This window comes from Ochotona princeps, chromosome 21 (genome assembly GCF_030435755.1).
Source record: "Ochotona princeps isolate mOchPri1 chromosome 21, mOchPri1.hap1, whole genome shotgun sequence".
NCBI classification, from domain to species: domain Eukaryota; kingdom Metazoa; phylum Chordata; class Mammalia; order Lagomorpha; family Ochotonidae; genus Ochotona; species Ochotona princeps.
Genome location: NC_080852.1, coordinates 12,314,837 through 12,340,806, shown reverse-complemented (window position 1 = coordinate 12,340,806; position 25,970 = coordinate 12,314,837). Strand labels below are relative to the sequence as shown.

Sequence of the window (25,970 nt, the reverse complement as noted above, 5' to 3'; positions counted from 1 at the left end):
AGCAGGAAACATAACAGTAAAAGAATGATATAGACAAGCAAGCAAAAAGTGAAGTTGTTTAAATTTCTAGGAAAAAAATCCTTTGTCATGTAAGTGTGAAAAACTATTAAAAATTTCTTCAGATGTTATTTACTTTACTGGTATGAAGGCAGTGTGCCTGGAAAGCCAATTCCTGGTATATTCTGAAAGTTCCCATAATGAAATCTCTCTTTTTGGGAATCAAATTAATACCAGTTATAGGAGGAGGAAAGTATTTTTTTGTGCTGTACATTCAGACCAGAGATTACTGACTGTCCTGAAAAAGAGAAAACGGGCTGTGTCTATCATATACAATCTCTGAAGAGCTGCTTCTACTTATCCTAAACACTCCACAGGCAATACCCATGGTCCCTAGGGCTTGTGGTACTGTCACCAAAACACTGAATTTGTGAATGCTTCAGATTATTATCCTGTGAAAATGTGGTCACAACACATGTGTTAAAATGTCAATTCATAGCCTTATCTCACATGTGTGTCTTGTTTAAGAAAACAACAGATATTTCTGATTTGTTAATCTTCAATTCCCAGCCAATAGCACTATAACCCTTGCCTAAACAGAGCTACTGAAATACCTATATGTTTCTATAAGGAACATCTCAGATTTCTGAGCTGCAGAAACGCGAGGCAGCGTTAAGACATTACACTTGGGGAACCAGAAAGTCAAAAAAAGAGACAAAAATGAGAAAAAGTACGGCACTAACTAGACTTCAGAAAGTACACTTGTTTACAGTAACAAAGCAGTGGTTGGCCTTGTTTGATCTCAGCTGGAAATATGTGCACTTCAACATTAAAATGTACACCACTTTGCATACTTCCTTGAGTGACCCTGAAGAGTGCTGTGTAACTGCAAATAACTTCTCAAGCTGCAAATACATTTTAGCACATAGACAAATTTCCGAAAGTAGAAACAGCGAATAATGAGGATAAGCTGTACCAAGAATGCTAGGAAACAAGAAATGCATATCAGGATATAATGAAATTCCTTCAGTACTTCTAAAACCGGTGTTTAAATATAGCTAAGAATTTTATTACTGACAAGAGCAAAACACTATTTCAAATCACAATATTCAGGTTTCTGTCACCTTTGGAAAATCATCATGTCTGAGGGAGGTTTACTGGAGGCCACCATAGTACCTGCATTCTTGCAACAATTGATGAAGAAAAGCTTAACAACATTTCATAAGAAATGAGTAAATGGTATGAATAGATACCTCTCCAAAGAAATTCAAATGGCCACGAAATATATGAAAATGTAGATCCTATCATTAGATATCCAAGACATACAAATCAAGACCTAACATCAGTTAGAATGGTTACTGTCAAAAAAGTAAAAAGTAAAAAAAAAAAAAAAAAAAAAAAGAATGCTGGGAAGGATGTGGACGAAATGAACCAAAATACAATGCTAGTGTGAATGCAAATTAATATAGCCATTACCAAGAAAAGTGCAGGGCCCGGCCCCCAAGGGTTAACCTCACCAGATATGCCTGCTGCACTAATCTTGCTTTTTCTCATACCAATTGAGCTTGAGAAAGCTTGAGAAACTGCGGCTGATCAACAGGGTACAACGTCCCCCCACATGACTGATGGGTTCATGTTGGCCTAACCGCAAGCTTCCTGATACATGCAAGACATACAATGGCCAAAGAGCTGGGAAAAACTCCCCAAGAGGAACTAGTCAGGGTTTATTAAGACAGCCTGGATTTCCAATAAATGGCATTCTTACACGAATGACCCAGTGTGTGTGTGTGTGTGTGTGTGAGAGAGAGAGAGAGAGAGAGAGAGAGAGAGAGAGATTTTCTTTCCTTTTTCTTTTTTTATTTTTAACCCTAGTCCCTCCGCTCGGCTTGGGGTACACGGCAACGCGGGCGTTGCCGGAAGAAAAAAAATGAAATTTCCTCTAAAAAACTGAATAGATTGACTATATAACTTAGCTCTCCCACTTCTGGGTACATACATAACCAAAAGAAATAAACTCAGCCTATGAAGGAAATACCTGCTATGCAGTGTTTGATCCAACATTATTCATAACAGCTATGACATGGAAGCAACTAAGCTGCTCCTCAGAGGATGAGCACACAGCAAACAGGGGATATATACATAATGGAATATTATTCAGCCATAAACAAATGATGTTTTGCAGCAAAATAGATGAAACTGGAGGACATCAAGTTAACTTGGGTCAGGAAAAGGAAGACAAACAATCCACAGTCTCGCTCAAGTGGAAACTAAATTCAATGTAGCATAATGATACTTTAATGTGGAGGGTAGGGAAAGAGGATATCAATACATGGTTACATAAGAGTTAGTTTAGTATTCAACAGTACAGTGCAATGACTAGAGCTCACAATAACCTACTGCATATTTTATAACTAAACAGAAGAACAGAACATAAAGTCTCCAAACATAAAGCAATGACCAGAAATTTGAAACGTTAATTACCTAATCAATATACATTATACAATTACTACCCACATTACAACCTATAAATATGAACAAAATTTTTTTTAGGACAGGGTAAAGACACCAGCTGCAATGCTGGCAGTCTATTTAGGAGCTGGTTTGAGTTCCAGCTTTTTCTGACCCAGCTCCTTGCTAATGGTCTGGGAAAAGCAATGGAAGATGGCCCAAGCATTTGGGCTCCTACCACCACTATGAGAGATCTGAATAAGGCTGCTGGTTTCTAGTTCTGACCTGGCTCAATGCTGGCCGCAGTAGACATCTGGGAAGTGAACCATTGCATGAAAGAAATTCCCCTCTCTCTCTTCTATCTGTGACTCTTTCAAATAAAAGACATAAACCTTTAAAAAACATTTTTTCAGAAAGCTTCAGATGAAAATGCTAACGAGCCACGTATCAAATATATACAAAGGATTATCACATTACACTTCACAAATATACACAATAAATATCATGGAAAACTATAAGTAACAAAAATAGCATGCATGAAGACATATCAGTGCAAACAACACACTAATAATTCAGTGGACATACTCTATTGCAGATCAAAATTTATATAACCCAACTATAAAACAAAAGACAGAGTGAAAAAAAAATAATCTGATTCACTGTCTTGATGCCAAACACATGCATATACAACTGTACTCCAAATATCCAGGGAAAACAATAAGAAAAGGAAGTCTACCTTGGCAAAAGACAAGCAGGCAGGTAATAAGAGCAGCATCAAACAATGGCAAACAAAGAAACAAGAATCAAATACCCTCCCTTGTTCATGTTGGTAAAATGTAATAGAAATGATGGCCAGAACATGATATAACACAGAATACTTTTCCTTGTTGGAAGTCCTCTGCAGTTCTTTAGAGGACCCACAAAATCGCTGGTAAGGGACAACATAAAATCCACGCGTTTGACACCACACTTCTCAGGGAGGCATCTTAGATGAATACTCCAAATGGTATTTTGAGTACCAGAAGGTTCATGGCAACTTTTTCATGGCAAGTTGTAATCACACCAAAACCAGACATCTGGACCAGGAAATACTATTCAGCTACTGAAAATTCTAAAAAGACCTAAACACAAAGATGAGTGAGAAAGCAAATATGCAGGGCCAGTGTGGTAGCATACAGCCTGCAATGCTGACATTCAATACAGGTACTGGTTCATGTGCTAGGTACTCCACTTCAAATACAGTTTTGGCTCAACCCTGACCATTGTGGATAATTGGGAAGTGAATCTGTGATGGTAAGACCTCCCTGCCTTTCCATCTCTGACTTCCAAATAAACAAATCTTTAAAAAGAAGGTTATATAATATTGTTAATCACAAAATGCTATTTTTGAAAACACTATACTTAGTTTCAATAGATATGCAAAAGGAATCTGAGAAAAAATTCACAAAAATACTCATTCTGACCAAACTATGCATGGATTTCAAAAAATACCTGCAAAAAATAAATTTTTTATTAAGCATTTCTCCATCAATGTTTTGGATCCCATTTGTACATGGAATGGGATCTATTTTAATACTTATCTGTGCCTTCCTTAATTAGAAAAAAGGAGGATGATACTAACTAAACTCTCTGAAACAAAGATGAAACATTATACAGTACGCCAAAGCCGAATCAATGTTTCAGGCAAGCTCAAAGGGACCTTTGGATTGACTGGATTGAGTCGAACTTTCCTAATTTTTAGGTGCAACACTACGGTAAGAAGGGAACCCAAAGCATCTTCCACCTACACATTCCACAGGGATTCACCCCACCATATCATGGTGCACCCCTACTGTTCCACAGAGTCATCAGAGACTCTCACAAGCTTTCAAAGTTCTTCTGAATGGTTTCCTTAAGTTCACAGCCCACAGTCCACCAGGCTTTAGCTTGAGTCTAAGACAGCACCTCAAAAATAGTAACAGCAAAAGTTACAAATGTCTTCTCATCACAAGATTCTCCTGACGATTTCCAGATTCCTGAAATTATTCCTAGGCATTATTTTAATGTCCTGCTGGGAAGTGCATTATTTTCTAATTGTTACATTCATCCCTTTCTGTTTGTCTTGTGAACACAACATTAAAAAAATCAGCGAATTCTTCTGGAAACTATATGTTATATCTCAAGTTATGTGACATCATAATTCAATTATGGGTTCATTTCTCTTTTTAACCAACAGCTTCTACATGCAGGATTCATAATCAGCAATTCAACAGGACTGGACAAAACACTTAATGACTTGTACAAATTTGTTGAATTGCTGAAGCCATCTACCATTAAAGAAAATAAGGCACATAAAAATTTGAATTTGGGGGTGAGCACTTGGCCTAATGGTTAAAAACGTATTTTGGGACAAAAAGCCCTCAATTCCAGCTTCCTACTAATGAGTACCTTTAGAAGGAAGCAGGTAGTAGAACATGCCATCCATGGGAAGCCTGGACTGAGTTGGTGGTTTTCGGATTTAGCCTGATAAGGTCGCAACTGTTATGTTGACTTCGGAAATGAACCAGTGGAAGGAAACTCAATTTGTCTGGGTGATCCTGTCTCTCTTCCTCTGGAATAAGTAACTATTAAAACTAGAAAGTCTGAATTTTGAGAAGCACAGAGGGAACCAAAACCTCATGTTTGATTTTCTTTTTTTCAAAAAAGATTTATTTATTTTAATTGTAAAGTCAGATATACAGAGAGGAGGAGAAACAGAGAGGAAGATCTTCTGTCCAATGATTCACTCCTCAAGCAGCCACAACAGCCAGAGCTGAGCCAATCCAAAGCCAGGAGCCAGGAGCTCTTCCGGGTCTCCCACATAGGTGCAGGATCCAAGGCATTGGGCCGTCCTCAACTACTTCCCTAGGCCACAAGCAGGGAGCTGGATGGGAAGTGGAGCTGCCGGGATTAGAACCGGCATCCATATGGGATCCCGGGGCTTTCAAGGCGAGGACTTTAGCCACTAGGCCACGCTGTCAGGCCTAGTTGATTTTCTTATAAGTGTCAGCTAGGAGTAAGAAAACAGGGATATATCAGGGATGTTTTGAAATTATGTCTGCTACCAGTGGTACCCAACTTCTACAAGACAAGAAACCAAATACAGGCACCAGATCCTAGCTCTCATAGAAACAAATGAGAAGATACAATGAAAGGTGCTTGAGGTAGACAGAAAGGAGCACACACACTCTCAGGAACTGTTAACAACCAGACATCCAAATGACAGTGAAAAATCAACCAGTACATGGTAGATAGTTTTCTGTTCTCAAGCTTATGAGAAGTAGCTGCCTTCCATGGCAGCTACTCTGAATGGAAGCAGAGACTAAAGCACAGAATGCAAATCAACACACACTTTTATCCCTCTTGGACCAGATGCCCAGGTAACCAACCAGCACACAGGGCAGCTGCTTGAACTCTTCAGCTTTTCAACTTTGATTAATATGAAACCTACTCTCAAGGAGCCCTGAAAGAAAAGAACTGGAGGGGACTCACATCAAAAATAATGATCCCACTGTATGAAGTATTGGACAGTATATTTGAAAATAAATTCCTACAAGAGTTCTATTACCCCAGAAAGCAAACAGCACTCACTCGGAGATAAGGTATTTCCATAAACACATGTGATATGAACTGAAATGGCTTTTGCTTTGCTAAAATAAATTACAGTGGAGACTGGGCTTGAAGAATCCCTGAGCACTCAAAGCCAGGCATGCCTTATATGTGAACTTAACCTTGCCTGATTTGTAGACACAGACAAAATTAGAGTTATTTCTTTCAATGACTGGTTTTGAAACAAAACCAAGCAGAGAGGGCTACCTAGAATTCTTTAACTGGGACTACCACTAGGATAAACCAGATGACAATACTAGATAGCTTTAATCAAACACATTTTTGGTATTCTATTCCCACACCCACCCTGTAGAAGCGCTCCAATTGTACTCTCTCAGCACAGCCCTGGAACAACTTCTGGTTTGGGGCTGCCCAGTTCAAAAGCTATTGTTCGTTCAAACCAACTCTTTAAAACTTTATGGTGCAGGGGGCAGCATTGTGATTCAGGGGCTTAAGTGACTGCTTATGACACTGTCAGCCTGTGGGAGTGCCAATTCAAGTGCCAGCTGCTCTACTTCTAATCTTTGCTTTTCAGATAGATGGGTAGGTAGGTAGGCAGGTAAGCACACAGACAGATGGATACTATGAGAAATACTTATCCAAGACTTGTCTCATGTGTTTACAATTGCTAAAATTTACATCATTTGCATAAACTGGATACCTAACATGTATTATTTGATTTAATTTCTCCAGTGTCTAAAGCTAAAAAGTTTTGAAGAATATAACACAGCTCTAAAAGCAGGCCTTTTTTTCCCCAGATATATAGCAAGTACTACTTTGTGGGTCTTTCAAGTATGAACTTAATCCTCCTTTTCCTATTTTCTTGGTAGTCTGAGCAAAGGATTGTAAGCTACTGAGTCATTTATACCCTCCATTAGTTTTAAAACCCATACAGTAACACTGATTATCAGTAAACCTAGTCCAGATACCTCCCATTTCTCCAGATGTTACTTTTTATTCTAAATGTACATTTTAGAAATGATACTGTAATATTAAGCTCAATCCCCCCACAAAGTTTCCAAATGCTTCAGTAATGCTTACAAAAATGATACTTAAAACAATGCTTTGGAATATTTTCATATCTACTTTACAGATACAGTGACAGAAGTTTAAAGGGAATATCTAAATGGCTGATAAAGGCATGAAAATATTCAAATTCATGAGATCCAAGAGAAAACAACTAAACCACAATCAGACACCACCACACACCTACAGGTACTTAAATTTCAGTTTAAAAAGACAGCAAATACCAAAGAGTTCAAACAGCAAATAAATCTTTGAGACAAGAAACTGGGGAAGTCGTTGTCTCTGGGGAGGAAGTAGAACAAGCAGTGTGCAGAAAGAGGTCTCCAGGATACTGGGCCGTGGGCTATGTTGTTTATCGGGCTGCAGGTTACATGGCTACAAGCACTGTGATAATTCATCACGCTACACACTTAGAATTTGTACACTGATGTACAACTTACTACATTTCTAATGTATTCTGTGATGTTGAATTTTATTTGCTTTTACTTTTGAATTTTTTAAAAATCATTTTCCATGACATAGCTTTGCAGGTATATGGATTCCGCCTTCCTCCTTTCTTTTTCGCTCCCATGAATTTCTCCCATATCATTCACAGTAGTCCCTTAGTGACAGTTACACGTTTAACTTACTGCCTTTTAAGGGTATCATGGCATTGTAGGTACAGGCCATGTTATAAATTCTGGTATTATACTGTAAAGGTGCATGTAAATGTTTCATAGAAGGTTCTCCTTTTAGTGGGGAGTAGACACGCATAATACAATGTATCTTTACTTCCCAGTATGCTATTCTCCATTATACATTCCATCAATGAGAACATATATATGTACTTTATTAACTATATATATATATATATATGTATATATATATATATATTGCATGAATGCTTTCTTATATTAGAGAGAACAGATAATATCAGTCCTTTTGGGATTGGCTTATTTGACTAAGCACAATGGCATCCAGCTGGGACCATTTTGTAGTGAACAGTAGGATTTCATCCTTTTTTATGGCTGTGTGGTATTCCATGGGGGGTAGAAGTACTACAACTTCTTCATCCATTCACCTATTGATGGGTACCTGGGTTGTTTCTATGTCATCACGACTTTGAAATGTGCTGCTATAAATATAGGGTTGCAGGTCGCTTTCATTCATGCAATTTCATTTTATTTGGACATATTCTCAGGAACGAGATAAATGGTTCATATAGTAGATAAATTCTTGGTTGTCTGAACACTCTCCATACCAATTTCCCTGTGGCTGTACTATTCTAAACTCCCACCAAAAGAAGACTAGGGTAACTTTCTCCCTACATCCCTGGCAGTAGCTGTTGTTAGCTGATTTGTACACATAGCCCATTCTCACTGGAGTTAGGAGGAACTTCATCCTTATGGGAAATTATTGCCTCTCCAAATGGGAAATGTGGGTGTAAATTCATACAATCAAACCACTCTCTGAGTTAAAGAATTCCTGTCACTTTACAAATGAAGAATCCAATGCACCAGTAGGCTAAAACACTAAGGTCCCATAGCCAATCAGGAGGTAAGAACAGGACTGAAACCTAGGCAGCCTGGCACCAGAGCCAAACTGAGAATCCATTCCAGGTTTAAAGGAATCCTTGGAGCTCAGGCAACCTGTTTCTTCATGGACATTCATTCTGGGGATTTGAAATCATGACTCTAAGCAAGGAAACACAAGTACCATGAAGCAAGGTATCTTCAAGCACACCAGTCATATACCACTGATTTTAAAAATCCAGCCCCCAGAGAAAAAGAGATTTGCTTCTTTTTGAAGACCAGGTTATTAGGGCTATTCTAGCAAATCCTGCCAACTGTTGTCAGTTTCAATTTGCTTCCCAGATGTTTTGCTGCATTCATTCTGCACACCTTTGGAATTCAAGGTTCAAATTAACAAGTAGACGCAAAGAGAATATGGTTCTTCCCTGAAATGTGTTCAAATTGTTAAGAGACTACTAAACTTTACTTCTGTGGCTTATTTGATACCATTTATACTCCTTATGATTTGAAGAACACTGGTTTTTCAGACTTTTAGAAATCAAAACAATGAAAACAAGATTACGTCTGTTCTACAACTGGTAGAACAAATTTTCTCATCTCAAGCCCAGCTAGAAAAATAAAAGAATTATAAAATATTTAATGTTACTTTTCATATTAATTCAGTTTACTAAGTGAACTATTTCACGAGATCCTCTTTCAGATACTTTGGTAGAGCAATTCCATTTAACAACAAAAAAAAACATTAGTTACAAAGACACTTGCATTATATACAAATAAAAGTGTGCTTTAGGGCTCAGACTGAAATGAATAAAAATATATGTCTGTTCCTAACATTTCTGCTCAGCAATGCTGTATTTATTACTATTTATTACTTGGTCACAGAATTATCTCACATATATCACAAACAAGTAGTTTTTGGCATAAGTTGATCTGATCTAACAACTACAGGTCTTTTTCTAAGTTTGAGTGGCAGTGCACTCAGGTGGCTAATTCTAATCTAGAAGGCAAATCGATCCCACTGAAATAATTAGCTTTGGGCTCTCGGGATACAGTACTTCTGGGCAGGTAGACAGGATTTTACTTGACACAACTCCTACCAGGACTACCAGTAACTTACTTGTGAAATCAAATCAATTCATCCAGGCTAGTTTTCAGACTCTGTTCTCTTAATTTTGTGAAACAAGGCCAGGATTGCGGAAAAAAATTTACACATCCACGTTTTTTAACCACTTTTCAAATTTCAAGATTTGAAAAATGTACTCAGATGAGCTGTGCATTCATTTTCCTTATATAGCATGAGAAAAATAACTCCCACATACCTTTAGCTAACCAACATGACAGCCAATCTCAAAAAAATTTAAATATTCCAAGCATTTAAAAATGTTCCATAAGGTAATGTCAAAATTTTTGAAGACAACAACAATAAAGAAGGAAGTTTTGTAATTGATTTCTCATCACCCTAGTACTTACACAAAACTAAAACCCAAGAAGAGCCACAATGAAAAGATGTTTCAAAGGAAACCCTACGGTTGCCCTGGTAGCTTTAATACGTCAGCGTCTCGCCATTATTAGTTCAGAATTTCGGGAGATGTGAAAAGTTACATATTTTACATTCCTCTGGGGTGCTTTATAGCTTAATGAGCTTGTGTCATGTCCAAGGTATTTACTGACTTCAATCAGATTGCGTGGAGATCTCTAGGAGTGTTTCTTCTCTTAGAATGGGATAGGAAGAAGGGAGAAGTAAATTTTGAAAAATGACTAGAGAAGTCACTGATAACATTTCTACCTAATCCATGAGAACAAAGTCCTTGCATATACAAATAAAAGTGTCTTTCCATTAGAAAATATCTGGTTGGGTGAATTTAGGACTCCGCAGTTCCTGGGTAGCTCAGGGCAACTGAAGGGAAGTAGCTGATAATACCTATCCCTTTATGTTGTGAATGAAGAAATGAGATAGCAAACACATAAGATCACTGATTATCTAAGTCGCAAAAGGGATGAGCACACTCCGCGTACGGGACAAAATGGGATGCATGTGTTCCAAAACAGGCAATGGCTACTATGCATCTTAAACAGGGAAGCATGCATGCTAACTTGAGACTGCATTTCCTTAAAAAGAAAATAATGCATCTGGTACTGTTCTCATTAAGCTTTTCTTATTAATGCTCCAGACTTCTTAAAGTTTAGCTGTTTTGGCAACCCACAAAAATTACTCGATTATTGAACTATGTTGAGATAATGATTCCCAAATAAACATTAATATCAAAAGTTTGTAACAAGTATCTAACTCAGGTCTGCTAAGAGAATTCAATGCTAACATGCATATCAAACATTAAAAGAATTCTAGTCTTTCCATGTTAACACTGGTATCTGGAAAACTGAGCACCTATAAATGAAATGATATTATGCTGGTGTTAAGCTTGGACGCTAAACAGATTAAAGTCATATTCAGTGTTCACCGTGGATCTGGCATGAGTGCGGTTGCTACATTCTGGCTACATACATTAACACAAAGATAAATAAAAAGCAACAAGAATAACATCATGTGTAGGTATTTGTTAATTAGTGCTTATGGTACAAATTGTAATGATCAGAAATGAAATTAAAAACTGAGCAGGGGAGGGCATGCAGCTCAGTGATTCCATTGCTGCCTGGTTCAACCTTATTTGATAGCTGAGTGAGGGGTTCAAGTTTTAGCTACTTTTTTCCCCAATCCAGCTGCCTTCTAATGCTCATCCTGGGAGGCAGCAGGTGACAGCTCAAGAACATGAGACTCTGCCACCCACATGTGAGACCAGAGGTCTCAGCTCTTGGCTTCAGCCTGGGACCCGAGGTCCTGGCTCCTGGATGCAGCCTGGGACAGCACCACAGTTCCTGGCTCCTGGCTTCAGCCTAGGACAGCATGAGTGTTCCCGGCTCCTGGCTGCAGCCTGGGACGACAGTCCCAGAATGGTGGGCTTTGAAGAGTGAACCAGCACATGCATGATGATTCTTACTGCCTTTCAGACCAAAAACAAGAAACAATTTTTTTAGATAAAAAGTATGCAGAAGGAGGTAGAAGTTACTATTTCCCAGTGATATATGACCCTGCAATCCTACACTTTTCCAATACAATACTTTTCTGCCATTTTTATTAAAGTAATATGAAGCTGGGTCAGGCCTAAGTTATATAAGTACAAGGGTAATAGTGTCAGTAGAAATTATTCAAATAATGTTCAAATTATTCAACTAATGCTTCATTGGTTGGAATGTTCTATCTTTCATATTTACTTCTTTCACCAGGATTCTGTAAGCAAAGCCTCCAATATAAGATCCTGGAGCTGGGCTTATAAAGTCATAGATGAGAATCATACCATCATGGATTGCACTGGAGCATATGGTAGAATTTGCATCCGGGACATCTAACTATATACATGTCAGCTGATGAGTAACTTGAAGTTCGGAATTCAGAACAGTATCCAGTTTGACTTCAAAGACAGGTTACCTTAGGATCAGAAGTCAGCAACTTGAACGCCTGATACACCTGAGCTTCTTTGACACCACCACCAAGATCCAAGAAGTTGGCTGGCTTCCCACCGTTAAGGAAAATGATGTCACACGTTGCCATGGCCAGCCCTGCCCCATTCACTGTGAAAGGCAAACAGTACATGAGGGCAATTAGTGATATGAAAATCCACAGGTATTTTCCATCCCCTGCTCTCAGGTCAACTTCTGCCTCCTTTGGAACTCTGTCCAACCAAGTAAATCCATAGTTTTTTCAGACAAGCAGAAAACCTGTCTGTAACGAGTAAACCAAAAGGATCTAGGAATGAACAGAAGGATTCACTGGATTCAGTTAAAGAAGGAGGAACAAGGGGGCTTAAATAAGGAACTATTCTGGTCTAGTTCTATAGGAAAGAGTTTTAGGTTTTGAAAAGCCTCAGGTCTTACGAGCTAGCCAGACTCAAAAGGCTGAAATTCTTCCACTTGCTTGTTGGCTGAGAACACGCTCCTCTGAATGAGGCATCCCTTAGAGACTGAACCACAGAGACACAGAGATCCCCAACTTCAGCAGGGTTTCATACTTTTTACACTTAGTATAATCATGAATGTTTACATAATATTGTCAGAATAAACTGAGAAAACTCATCAAAAAATGACTACATTGTAAACAAAAATTCCTATTCCCTTGCTTCTCTTTCAAATTAATCCAGTCATTGCCAAGATATTTAAGAATTTTTCTTAAGGAACTAAATGAGCAGTTTTAGCATCAAAATTCTTATTTCCTTGAGGTAAATACTATTGATCTTTTGCACTTCTTCTTTTTATGCCCAATTGATATAAAAGCATTTTCCTCTGCTTAGAAAGGAAAAACAAAATTTCCAGTATACAACAGAAAGTCTCAAGGTAAAATACCTTTCACTGTTCTTGACCCCTGAATTCCCCCAGCCAGCCAATGAACTGTGACTAATTTAATTAAGCCTGGGACAACTGAAAGAAAAATGCTTGATACAGGGTTTTAAAGCAATTTAAAAAGTGTTCATTGTAGCTTCGGAGGATGCCACTTGGTCAAACCACACACATCCACCAGAGGCTGCAAAGAACCTGTATTTAATTTGTTTTAAACACACTATTATACCTTTCCCCTTTCTAAATGCCTGCAAGAATTGAGAGCCCATTAGCTTATCAGGATCAGAAGATGTGAGTGGCTGGGTACATTACAGTTATTGCACCAATACAAAGCAAGAGCTTTTGCTATCACTTGTAATTGGATGTCATTTTCTATTGTATTGAACAGCAAACTACTGGATGAGGTCTCTTCAGTTCTGAATATAATGGCACTGTTGGTTTAATGAGCTACAAATCTTTTTTATTTTAATCCCATTAAGACCTCAGTTTCCAATGCAATGCACTGGTTCTACCAGAAACATAGGCTTGTGCAATTAACTCCAAAGTATATTAATCTCAGCCCCATAAGCTGTGGACAATAGAGAAATTGTATTTCTCTGCAGACCCATTCTTATCACAACTGGATAAGCCATTTCCACAAATTCAGATCAGTATGGCAAAATCAACTCTTACTAATAAATTGGCATTATTATTAAACTGGATATCACATAATCTGAAACTCTAAAAAAATGGTTAAAGTATATGTCCCCTCCTACTTCTTCTAAGAACGCAATTATTTTTAAGCACAAATTTAGACTGGTTCTTAGTACATTAACACTGATTTGGCAAGGCTTAGATTTCTGACTAAGCAAAGTGTAACCGAGACACACTCCATCATCAGTTCTCAGTCAGGGAGAGTTTTCACCCCAGCCATACGGAAAACAGCTGAAGTCATTCTGGGGTACAGAGGGTGAGGCTAACAGTTGGGGGCAGTTCATAACTGGAGACTAGAGATCATCTGAAACATTTTATAATCCACAGCATAGCCCCCCTTCAGCAGTGAATGACCCATCCAAAATTTTCTAAAGTGACACAGTTGAGGACCTCCAACTGAAACCAGTGATAAGCAATTACGAACAACATTTTTGGTGGAAATTAACAGCAAAAACAAACAAACAAAACACTTGTCTCTTCAGTTGCTTAGTAAATAACTTTTCAGAAATCAGAATTCACAAAGCATTCTTTTGATAGAACTACTTCTTACCAAAGCAGGCAATGTTCCCATCCAGTCCAATGTACTTCAGATCATATCTGGCAGCTTCATTTTCAATGGGCTCATTCTCTGATTTGTCATCCATGGCGAAGATGTCTTTTTGTCGGAATTCTGCATTGTCGTCGAAATTTATCTTGGCATCAAAACAGACAACTAAATAAAGAAAAAAACGGACCATACCAAAATATTTTAAGAAACCATAAATTAAATTCTCTAAGGTAGAGGGCACGACAGAAAACAAAAGCTAAATGACATTGTCACTTGGGGTGGGGGGCTGTTTTAATGCTACAGGTAGGAGAGGTTATTGTAGATTTCTTGACCTTTAATCTTTACGTTTACAGAGAAAAAAAAAGAATATGATCCCTGTTCTAAAGGAATTTCCATTCTGGCAAACATCCCAATACAGTCTCTTTTCAATAAAATGACAATAAAACTTACGGATACCTGTTCAAAGCCACAGGCCAGCACCCTTAGGCACAGTCTTGATTTGCCATTTTTACTATATCTGTTATTTTTTTTAAAGACTTATTTTTACTGGAAAGACAGAAGGAGAGACAGAGAAAAAGATCTTCTGTCTGCTGGTTCACTCCCCAAGTGACCACAATGGCTGGTGCTGCACCGATCCGAAGCCAGGAGCCAGGAGCCAGGAGCTTCTTCTGTGTCTCCCACACAGCTGCAGGGTCTCAACGTTTTGGCCCATCCTCTGTTGCTTTCCCTGGCCACAAGTAGGGAGCTGGATAGGAACTGGAGCAGTCGGGATAAGAACTGTTGCCCGTATGAGATCCCAGTGCTGGCAATGTGAGGATTTAGCCACTGAGCCATTGCACTGGGCCCATATTTCTTATTCTTCATATTTATCTCCTGATCTATCAGCATTCTCTCTGTGCAGAGACTAGACAATGATACTGATTCCTTTGTCTTCCTTTATCTGTTACTTACTCAGTGACCTCTAGCATTTCCAAAAGATTGTGCAAAAAGAATGATGGTCAGGGGCAACAGTTGTTAAATTTGACCGTTAATAATTATGTAACCATTTTTACATTTAAATTTTTTCAAAATCACTGCACATTTATGTGTATAGTAGCAGTTTTATACATAGATAACATATACGATAAGAATTAACTACAGTGAATTAACTCCTAATGAAAGGATTTAAAATCTATTCTTTTAGCAATTTCTTCTGTTCTAACTCTAGAACCATCATATTAACAAGCTGCTCTTCCCTAGGCCTTAGTCTTTCTATTTGGGTAAAATTGAGCAACAAAGCCTGTCATACTGATGTGTTTGCTTTGAGGCCTGCTAAAACAAGGGATATACCCTTCATTTGTATACAATCACACTGGGACTGTCTTGATTCCAGGAACCACACACACTGAGAGCTGTACAGGCAGGGATGCCAGGTATTATCAGTGCTGCTGTCTGCACATCCCACGACACAGACAGCATACAAAGCACTTCCTCAGTTTAAAGTCATCTACACACACAGTGAGGAAGACATTATGGTGGGAAGCTGGCTTGCCTGCACTCTTGTCATATCTCTCCTTCAGAGTAGAAACTAATTCCATATGATGCCACTTCATCATAAGATCCTTGAACTTAATTTGGGACCCTGATAGGCAGAAAACTTTGACCAAGAATTCAGAGAAACTGCCCACTCTCCTCCTGCATTGCTGGTCAGCACCGAACTCTTCAAAGTGGTCCAGCAGGAGTCTGGCATTATGAAGCTGTGTGCTAAGCAGCTACTTGTAGTGCCACCTCCCATAGGATCATTGGTTCACATACTGGGTGGTCTGATTTCTTTTCCTGCAAATGTGAAATTAGCTGCATTTCCTGGAATGCAACAGAAAATGGCCCCAAATGCTTGGGCTCCTGTCATCCACAAGCAGAACCACGTGAGGCTCTGGACTCCTTGCTGTGGCCTGGCCCAGTTACAGCTACTGCAGCCCTTCGGGGGTGGTTCAGTGCAGAAAGCTCACTGTCTGTCTGTCTGTCTGTCTGTCAAATGTTTAAGAAAAAAATGAGAAAGTGCATATCCAACTGGAAATCAATCACCTTGGTGTAAAAAACGTGCTTGCTTCCTACGAAAAGTAAACATGATGTTGCAGCACCCCAAGGGTACAAATGTTAGGTGTAGTTTTTTTCCCAAGGGTCCACATGCTAAAACAGCGAAGAACCTGGATACAAATCTACATACAACTGTCATATCCCCATCTACGAACATCTGACATTGACATAAATGCAAATCTAGAGTATACATTACCTAAAGAAGCACTGACAAGAGAGAATCTTACAGCAAAGTGGATGTCTGCCTGAGTCCTTACTTCTACCACAAAATGTCAAACCACTTTTCCCACACACTACGAATTCATTAAACAAATGAGTAATTACTTTCCAGAGTACTAAAATCTTAATAATGGAATCCTACTCAAGGAATTGGCCAACATTCTCTGCTTCGTACAATGGCCTGTTCTCAGCTATTAATGACCAGCATAATAATCAATAGCATAGCAACTATATTCTGGCCTTTCATTGGGTTTATAATACATTCTCATTAATTTATTAGTAATTTTAGCTCCTCCATTATTCACTGGGAAGACTACTGTAACCAACACCTTCAAGATGAATGGGTAAAGGTTATCAAATTGACTTCCTAAATGGAGAGCTCCAAATAAAAAAATTCTTGCTGAAGATCAATAAACCAGTAAATCAAAACAGTTCCAAGCTGATCTTTGCCCCCATATAAACACTACAGCTACACACTACATGAGAGAGTGTAATTAATGCAAATATTGCAAAGTTCAGAAGGCAGATTCAACTAAACACCTACAAAGCCAGATTTTCAAGACATTTTCCTTCAGTTTGATAGACATGCCAAACATACAGTAGTGAGTGTGCACAGTCTGGTGACCACCCTGCCTGAAGACCATGACCATGGAGTAACAAGCGTGCATGTGTGCATGTGTATGTATAGTGGCCTTTGCCAACTGTTCCCTATCCATAGACAAGATGAAATGCCAAAGTGAGAGGCAATATACCCATGCTTTGCAGAGTTAAAAACACTACACAACTATGAAACAAGCAAGGAGACTTAGTAGTCAATGAAGAGCATCAAAAATGAGAGTGCCAATCTCAAGGCCTCAATCTTTTGTCAGAGGTGGAGTGACAGAACAAAGCACTTGATGGGGGTATGGGATGTATACTGGTTGTAACTGTGTAATGTTCTCAAGTTTTATTTACTTATCCGAAAAGTCAAGTGGCAAAGAAACAGCAGGGGGCAGGCCAGCCCAAACCCAGGAGCCAAGACCTCCCATCTAGTTCTCCCATGGGTGGCAGTGACTCAAGCGGCAGAGCCATCACCTGCTGCCTACTAGATACATCTTGGGAACTTGGGTCAGAAACACAGGCAGGACTGGATACCATATACACTAACATGGGATATTACTGGCCAACACAGTGGATTAACCTATTGTACCACAATATTCACTACCTGATGAACATACAAAAAGCACTCTGTCATACTGTGATTTATAATAAGAAATGTGTGTATTTTAGTCTTCATCCTCAATTTTGGCAAAGACCCTCAAATCCTTGTAAATTCCTGAGCCACTGGGACATTACAAAATTCTTTTCTGCTAATACTTGGCTTTCTACTGTTTCCTGATACAGAGCCACCGACCCCAAGGAATTTCCGGGGAAAAAGGAGAGTCTTTTTTTGATGAGGAAACTCTTAATGCCTATGTTATGTGTCTCCCACAGACACTTCTGCACTATGGGGTTTAAAGAGCACAATGGGAAGGCGGACAGCATGAACACTCCTGGTTGCTTTACCCAACATGTATGCTGTCTCACATACCTGCTTGCTGAGCTAGTAATTTCTAAAACCCTTGCCTTGCATGTGACAGGATCCCACATGGACACTGGGTTGTAGCTCAGCTTTTGCACTTCTATTCTTATCCAGCTCCCTGCTTATGGCCTGGTAAAACAGTTGAAGATGAGCCAAAGGCTTGGGACCTTGCACCTGCCTGAGAGTCCCAAAAGAAGCTCCTGGCTTCAGATCGGCTCAGCCCCAGCTGTTGCAGCCACTTGGGGAGTGAACCAATGGGTAGAAGATCTTTCTCTTTGTCTCTCTGTCTCCATGTAAATCTGTTTTTCCAATAAAAATAAACAAAATTTTTAAAATATTAAAAAAATTCTTTGCGATACAAGTGAAGAAGAACTCAAGCATTGCCTTGAGATGTATGAGACATTGTAGTGAGCAAATAAGTCCAAGGAAATGGTCCTCTGAGTCCCCTTTGCAGTTACAGAATACCAAAGACTCAGACTCACAACTGGTATCTGCAAAGAGGGATGTCCTACAAGAACAGCAGGAAAAAAAATCAATTTATTTTCTATTATTACACACATTCTGACACATGAAGCACTTCCCTGTCTTATTGCTGGCATCAGTAATGCTGCATCACTATATACTTTTCTTTGAACTCAATCACTTAAGGCAAGCTCTGGCATCAAAAACTGGGTACAAATTACAACTCTAGCCCCTCCTCTCTTAAGCTGAGTGACCTTGATTAGAAATTGAAGATCACTGTCCACTACATGGTGCTGCAGGACAGAAAGACAGTATGCAAAGCATACAGCTTGGACAGCCAGCACGCATCACCACCGCCCTAATGTACAGAGTTCTTCTGACAGTTTCACATGACTGCAGCTCACAACTCCCCCTTTGACTGTCACTAAAACTTATCTCTACTTTACCTCCGACCATTATAATCGCAGACTTCTATTCAAAAGCAAACCTAAATGGCAGTCTAACCAGAGTTTACAAAAGTACAAGTAATCTGTGGCTGTCAATAAAAGCTATCTTCTCAGCCCTTGAGAATTTTCCCAATGGAAGGATTTTGATGGAAGGTAGCTTTGGGCATCAAGAGTGACAAGAGACGAGGATTTCCGTCCAAGGGTCAAGGATAAAATAGGTATCCGGGGACCCTCAAATCACACCGTATTCTTGCATAAGACAAAACAGTTAAACAAGACCTAACTCGGATGTAAAAAACTAGTTTCAAGACCCAGACTGTGTGAATACTCTGCCTTTGATGAAGTCGCATTGCTTCATTACATATTGTCTCTGACTACCTCTCAAGCCAACAGCAAAGGTGAACAGATTTTCGGGTCTGCATGCCCAAAATATTTACTAACTGGCAATTTACAGGAAAAGTTAGCCAATACTTATTAAACAACCATTCTCACCACATTTGCGTTCTTACAAATATCATAGCAAAGAAGAAACAGAAAAGGTGCATTCTGCTGGCATGAACATAAAGAAGTACAACAAAACAAAAAGTTGTTTTCTACACACCAGAAGCAGATTAATCCTTGAATATTGTCTGATAGATGCCTACTTAACCCTGTAAAATCTTCCAAATGCACTTCTAGATCCACTACATTCACAATGGGTTGATGTCAATGACAACATTAGGGCCCTAAAATAAACTCAGATGCTCAAACCTTATTGTTCCTATTTTCAATACTACAAAAACAACTACAAAAAAGAATGTATTTGGGGAAGTGGTGAGCTTGTTTCAGACGTTAGGGTTTTCAATGTCACACTGATTTTCTGTAGAAAATTCATCCTGAATAAAGGCCGTTCCATGTACAAAGTTGGGGGAAAAAATCACATACCTATTAATATTTATCAAACAATTTTCATCATCAAAAGCACATTGTTACATGCTTGATAGATTCTACAAATGAATTTTTCTCCTGAACAAATATCAAAGCTAGCTGTGGCACTTACATTCACAAGGTGTTTTTGTTGTTTTTGTTTAGTAGTGCAACATTTTGTGAGCTGCTAATTCTACAACCTCGATGGAGAACATGACTGTCAGTTGGAGGCCTTTGACCCCTGAGTTTTAACAGAAGAATATGGCACAGAGTTAGACAAAAGAGAAGTACATTTCAGAGGGGAGACTTTTATGTAACAGGAACATAAAGACAGCAGGAAGTAAGACTGCCATAATTAGTTTGAAAAATAATCTGTCTTCAAGCAATGAAGTGCATTTGATTTGTGATAAATAACCATAATGCACTATTGAAATGTACCTTGCCAAGATGGCCTTAAAATGCTGATGCTTTAAAATTAGTCTCACTTTCCATTAAATATTGATGCTCCAGGAGTTGTACACTTTTCAGAACTTTTCTTTAGTGCTATGAAAAGAGAAAACACACACGGGGTAGGTGGGGGTGGGGGAGCAGAGAACGGAAAATATTCTTGAAAATAAAGTCTTGTGCATAAAGAAACAGAACAACACCCACGGGCAACATGGGCACTTGCAAACATGAAGCAACTGGGAGGTTATTTAGGGAAACCTATGTGAAGAAAAAGACTTTAAGCGTCCATTAACTTTGGATCACCGACACTTAATTCTGAAGGAATTTGGTCAGGGCCCCACACAGTAGCCTGGTGGCTAAAGTGCTTGCCTTGCATGCACATGGATCCCAAATGATCAGCAGTTCATGTCCCAGCTGCCTCAGTTCCCATCCAGCTCCTTGTGTGTGGTCCGGGAAAGCAGTAGAGAAAAGGCCTTGGGTCCCTGCACCCATATAGAAGACCCGGAAGAAGCTCCTGGCTCTTGGTTCCTGGTTTTGGATTGACTCAGCTCCGGCAGTTGCAGCCACTTGGGGAGTGAATCAGTAGCCAGAGAATTTTTTCTGTCTCACCTTCTCTCTGTAATATCTGCTTTTCTAGTAAAAATAAATAAATCTTTAAAAATATAGGGATATGGTCAGACAGTAATATTCAAATTCAGTCTATTGCTGTGAGCTCTTTGAATAGTCTTTTGTTTCCAACTGTTGAAGGTGCCTAGGAGGAAGGATGCTTGGTTTCTGGGAGGAGAGGATTCTGTGTTGTCGTGAGCTATGTCATAGAATAGTCTGTATTCCTGGCTTTGACCTATGAGATGTCAGAGACATCATCCCCAAAATGGGACATCCAAAACTATCCCTGGAGACTGTCAAATTTCTCAAGGAAGAAAGGACTACACTTCTCATTGAGAACTTCCTGCATTAAAGATTAAAAAAAGAGAGAGAGAGAGAGTGAGCAGGCAAAGCTAGTTAAAGGTGGGAGGAAACAAAATATGGTCTAAAAATGTTGCAGTGGCTTGCAAAATGAATGTAGCGATGGTTGGGGATATACAAATAAACCAATGAAGAAATACTGCTTCTTATTTGGCCATTAGTTTTATAAATTTTTGAAACTACAGACAAGCAAGAAAATTATAATTGATGTCTCTTTGACTTTTTAGGCAAAACAGGTTATTTTTTTTTTGCTGCGGGAAAGATTTAATTTTCCTTGCAGACTCACCCATTCTGACCCACTCTCTCTTGTTAAGGAGGCAGATGAGCCCTGGAGCTCATCTTTGGTGCTCCCTGCAGAGAGCCTGCAGGAGCCATCTGACAGCAGAGAATCCCGATTCTCGCCAGGTCTGAAGCCAGCCCACACTTCACTTATTTTTGATTTATAAAATCTGAGAAATATAAAGAGTTCCATATAGACACACAGACAGAAATTCATTCCCAAAAGCCACACCGTGGGTTGGACCAAAGTCAGGAGACAGGAACTCTGTCTATGTCTTCTGCAAAGATATTAAGAACCCAAACTCCTCACCCTTGGATGCTGCCCCTCCCCAAAAGGCATTCATAGGAAGCTGCAATTGGGAGCAGAGTGGGACCAAAACAGAGATACCCCAATATGGGATACAGCTATCGCAAGTGGTGTCTTCACCAATACATCAAATATTCCCTTCCAAGTCACGTCGGACATGAGCCAGTTACACAAGAACAACTATGTTTCTCTCACCTCAGGAGAGTTTTCAACAAAAACTAGAGGTGACACAGGTTTCTCTAACTAGCAACACTTGTGATCTTGGCTAAGAATCACCAAACTACATCGGAAGGGACAGATTACATTCTCTGAATCAGACTGTTCATCAAATGAACTAATTAGAAAACTAGTTCCAAGACAATAATTCTTTTTTTAAAAAACATAAAAAAAATATCCTTGGGATGCTTATTAGCAGTGTTCTCAAGATCACTGTTCATCTTCAACTGGCATCATCTGTTAAACTAATTTGGAGGGTATTTCAATAATAAAATGGGATGAAAAGTTTCTTTCATGCAAATGTCTTGAAATCCATATAATTTTTTCCATCCCATAATCCTTCTAGAGGCTGCTGCTGTGGCACAGCAGTTAAAGCCTCTGCCTCTGATGGGCACTGGTTCACGCCCCAGCTGCTCCACTTCTGATCCTGCTCCACGTAAATGGTCCGATAGAGCAGTGGAAGATGGTCCAAGTATCTGGGCCCACGCCACCACATAGCAGACTTGAATGAAGCGCCTGGTTCAGCCAACCATTTTCGCTGTCTGGGAAGCAAATCACTGAACGGAAAATCTCTCTCCCTCTTTCTCTTGCTCTATAACTATGACTCTGAAATAGATGAATAAATAATAAATCCTACTTCAAAAAAATACCTAGACATCCCTCACATGCATGCACCAAAATAAATATCTTTTAGTTTACTCTGCATGAATATTTTTTAGATATTAAAAATATTGCATGAGCTATAACATGGATGTAAAAACAAAATGCTCTTCATTTAGCAAAGGCAAACTGAAGAAATTGTATAAAGTGGTTTAAAGTAAAAAATGTTTGGTGTGAACCCGAGCTCCAAAACATCTAAAATACAGTAATCATTATTAAATCAAGTTTCACTGCAAAAATTTTCACATATCTTCTGACATTGTTGATATATATGGACACAGCTTAAATCTTCAGATTATAGATTTTAAGATTATCAATATTGCTAAAATAAATGACTGCTTTCCAGTTCTTAATATTGCTTTAGGGCATTGTGACAACAATGAAGACCAATTTGTACATTAGGTCATTAATCACCATTTCCTAATTGGGCTTAATTTGACTACTGCTCATTAGAGTTATAAACCAACATACTCATTTAATTGTGAAAATAACTCAATAGCCAAACTTTTACGGTACAATGAACAAATTAATATCTAAAGATAATTCTGCTCTTAAAAATATCGTGTAAGACTTAATGTTTTAATGAACTGTTTTATCCTGATTCTTTTTAAAAAAATGAAAAATTTCCTTCCTCTTTATAATTAAAATGCAACCAGACTTCAGGAGGTTTGCAAACACCCTCTAAAACACTTCCTGCACCCCTGCTGCTCACTGCCAGACCTCAGCCTGCTGCTGGTTGAAGAAAAAAGAGCGTTGCAGTCTGATTTTTATCCCAATCCACAGCTGAATTTCCATTTTTTCGAATATGAAGTCGTCAGTTACTTGCACACACTAGTTTGAAAAGCAACGTATGACCTGTAAGAACTTTCCTACTGAACTTCCTTGTTCATTCCTTGAACAAGCCACTCAATGCAACATGAATTTTGACTAGTATTCCCAAGTTGGAGGCTACTTCTAGATCACTCTGAGGAAATAAAATTAACAGTGGAATCGGGGAAAGCTACAAAACAAAAGATTGAAGCAGAGCACTGTGAGTCAGAGTGGCATATCAGAACCAACATGTCTGGTAGACTCCAAGAGACAAGAGTTCAGATCTCGGCTCCTGAAGAATCAGGAAACTCTATTAAACAGTTACGAATGAAGACCACTTGCACGTAACTTACACGGCACATTTTTCACTGATGGTAATCCATGCAAATCATGAAATACATATTTTTTTAACAAAACATTTTTTTAAAAAAGACTTATTTACTTGAAAGGCAGAAAGAGAGAGAAGCAGATAGCTTCCATGTGCTGGTTCACTGTTCAAATCTCTGCAAAAGCTGCAACTGGGCCAGGCCAAACCCAGGCCAGAATTGCATCTGGGATGTTCCTGTGTATCAGGGACCCAGGTAATTGAACCTTCTTCTGCTGTTTTACTGGGTGCATTTATTTTCAGTGGCTTCTCAAACAGGAACTCTTCTGCTTGCTCTAATCTGAGACCCATTCCTTTCCCACACCCTCTATCCTTTTCTCTGTCTGAGCAATCGTTAGGGAACATCTTTCTTTGTGTGTGACAATGTTTACATATGCATCAGGTCACCTCATCTTTCATACTGACTTTATGAGACAGGTATCACTTTTTACTTACTTATTGGATTAAGAAAGAAAGATTAAGGCTTAGGCCGACTAAGCAACTAACTCAGATCTATCCCAGAAAAGAAGAGGTTGAGAATTTGTAGCCAAGACTGCAGATTTGAATGACCTAGTCATCTAGTTAATATTTTTTGTTTTGGTTTGTTCTGGTTTGTTTTGGTTTGGTTTGGTTTTTAATCATAGTGAAGATCCTTTGCTCAGGAGAAAAGGAGAAACGTGGTATATCCATCCTGGTCCACAGGTTATGTAAATGCACATTAGGATTTACCCATTTACTACTTCAAAAGGAAATCCTATCAGCCAACTAAATGCTCACAACATGCCAGGCAGTGACAGAGGAAACATACTGAAGAAGACCATGTTCAAGGAACTTTCATTCTGGTACTACATTATCCACCTGTTACCCCACTCCCAACAACATCTTCTCCCCTCAAACACATTCAAACTTTTTGCTACCAATCTGATATGAGCCTATTGATATGAGCAATCTACAAGACATAGTACGATGGTGTTAGGTAATGAGATATGAAATAGCTATTTATAAGTAACTGACAAGAAAAACCTTTGCCACCAAAATGCCTTTTCCTCCTATTGGAAGTAGAAATTACACCAAGTAGGTGAAAGAGTTCTTGAGGTAATAAAGATTTCACCAAGATGGTGTAAATACAGTGCAGGAAATAGGGCAAAACTGGCTGTACAAAAGCAGGTGTCATAACAGTTCCCATCCCCATCCAAACTCTTCCATGTGACAGCGCAAGAGGCCCAAAGAAATAAGGGTTCTATTTCTGTGTGCCCACATGCAGGACTGGTGGGGGTGTAGTGAGGGGCATGGATGTTTTGAAGTAAAGCGAGACGTAGCTCTGAGGCACGATATTTGGTTGCAAACATATCCAAATGCTGCAGTGTTCAACTGAGTCACAGGAACATTTGAAACAATGGCTCAAAATAAATCACTGAAAAAAATTGATGCTGCTGCCACAATCTTTCGTGCATTCATTTCATTGCATGCATAAATAAACGTAATGTATTCAGTTGTTTTTATTAGTAGTAGTATTATTATTTTTACCTTGTCCTTCTGGAGTTTCACCGAAGGGATTCACTTCCACCTGAGTTGCATCAATTTTCAGGAAGAGATTATACAGCTTCTTAATTTGATCTGCAGCCTAAATGTGATCAAGTGAAATAGAATTACACCAAAGTGGAAACAGAAAATTTATTTTGCTAGATTAATGAAACCTTAAAAATAGCAAGTTACATCTTTAATTTCAGCTGGGTTTTCTGAAGAGGAAAAAAAAAAAAAAGAAAGCATAATTAATCTCCACTGCTATTCATTAGGAAGAATCACTCAAATTTTCTCCATACACCAGTAGAGACCATTACCAAGAAAACAAAATATTTTTGGTACAGCTTTAAAACATTGTTAATCTTTTTGTAAATTATCATGTCCCTATTAGCCAAGCTATCCTGTAATAGAAGCTATAATCATTAATACAACAAGCTCCATTTAAGTAAAAAGTAAACATGATTTTGAGAGTTTATAATGACTAAGTTT

The 25,970-nt window shown here is 38.8% G+C and overlaps 1 protein-coding gene across 1 annotated transcript in view; it reads right to left on the bottom strand.

The window, feature by feature from the left end:
* SUCLG2 (succinate-CoA ligase GDP-forming subunit beta) overlaps nucleotides 1-25,970 on the bottom strand; it is a 255,673-nt gene that overhangs the window by 81,441 nt on the left and 148,262 nt on the right. The window contains exons 7-9 of the mRNA XM_004581600.4: nucleotides 25,485-25,581; nucleotides 14,242-14,403; nucleotides 12,094-12,236 (exon numbers count right to left, since the gene is read on the bottom strand). Coding sequence (XP_004581657.2) covers nucleotides 12,094-12,236; nucleotides 14,242-14,403; nucleotides 25,485-25,581 — 402 coding nt within the window. The remainder of the gene's footprint in view (nucleotides 1-12,093; nucleotides 12,237-14,241; nucleotides 14,404-25,484; nucleotides 25,582-25,970) is intronic.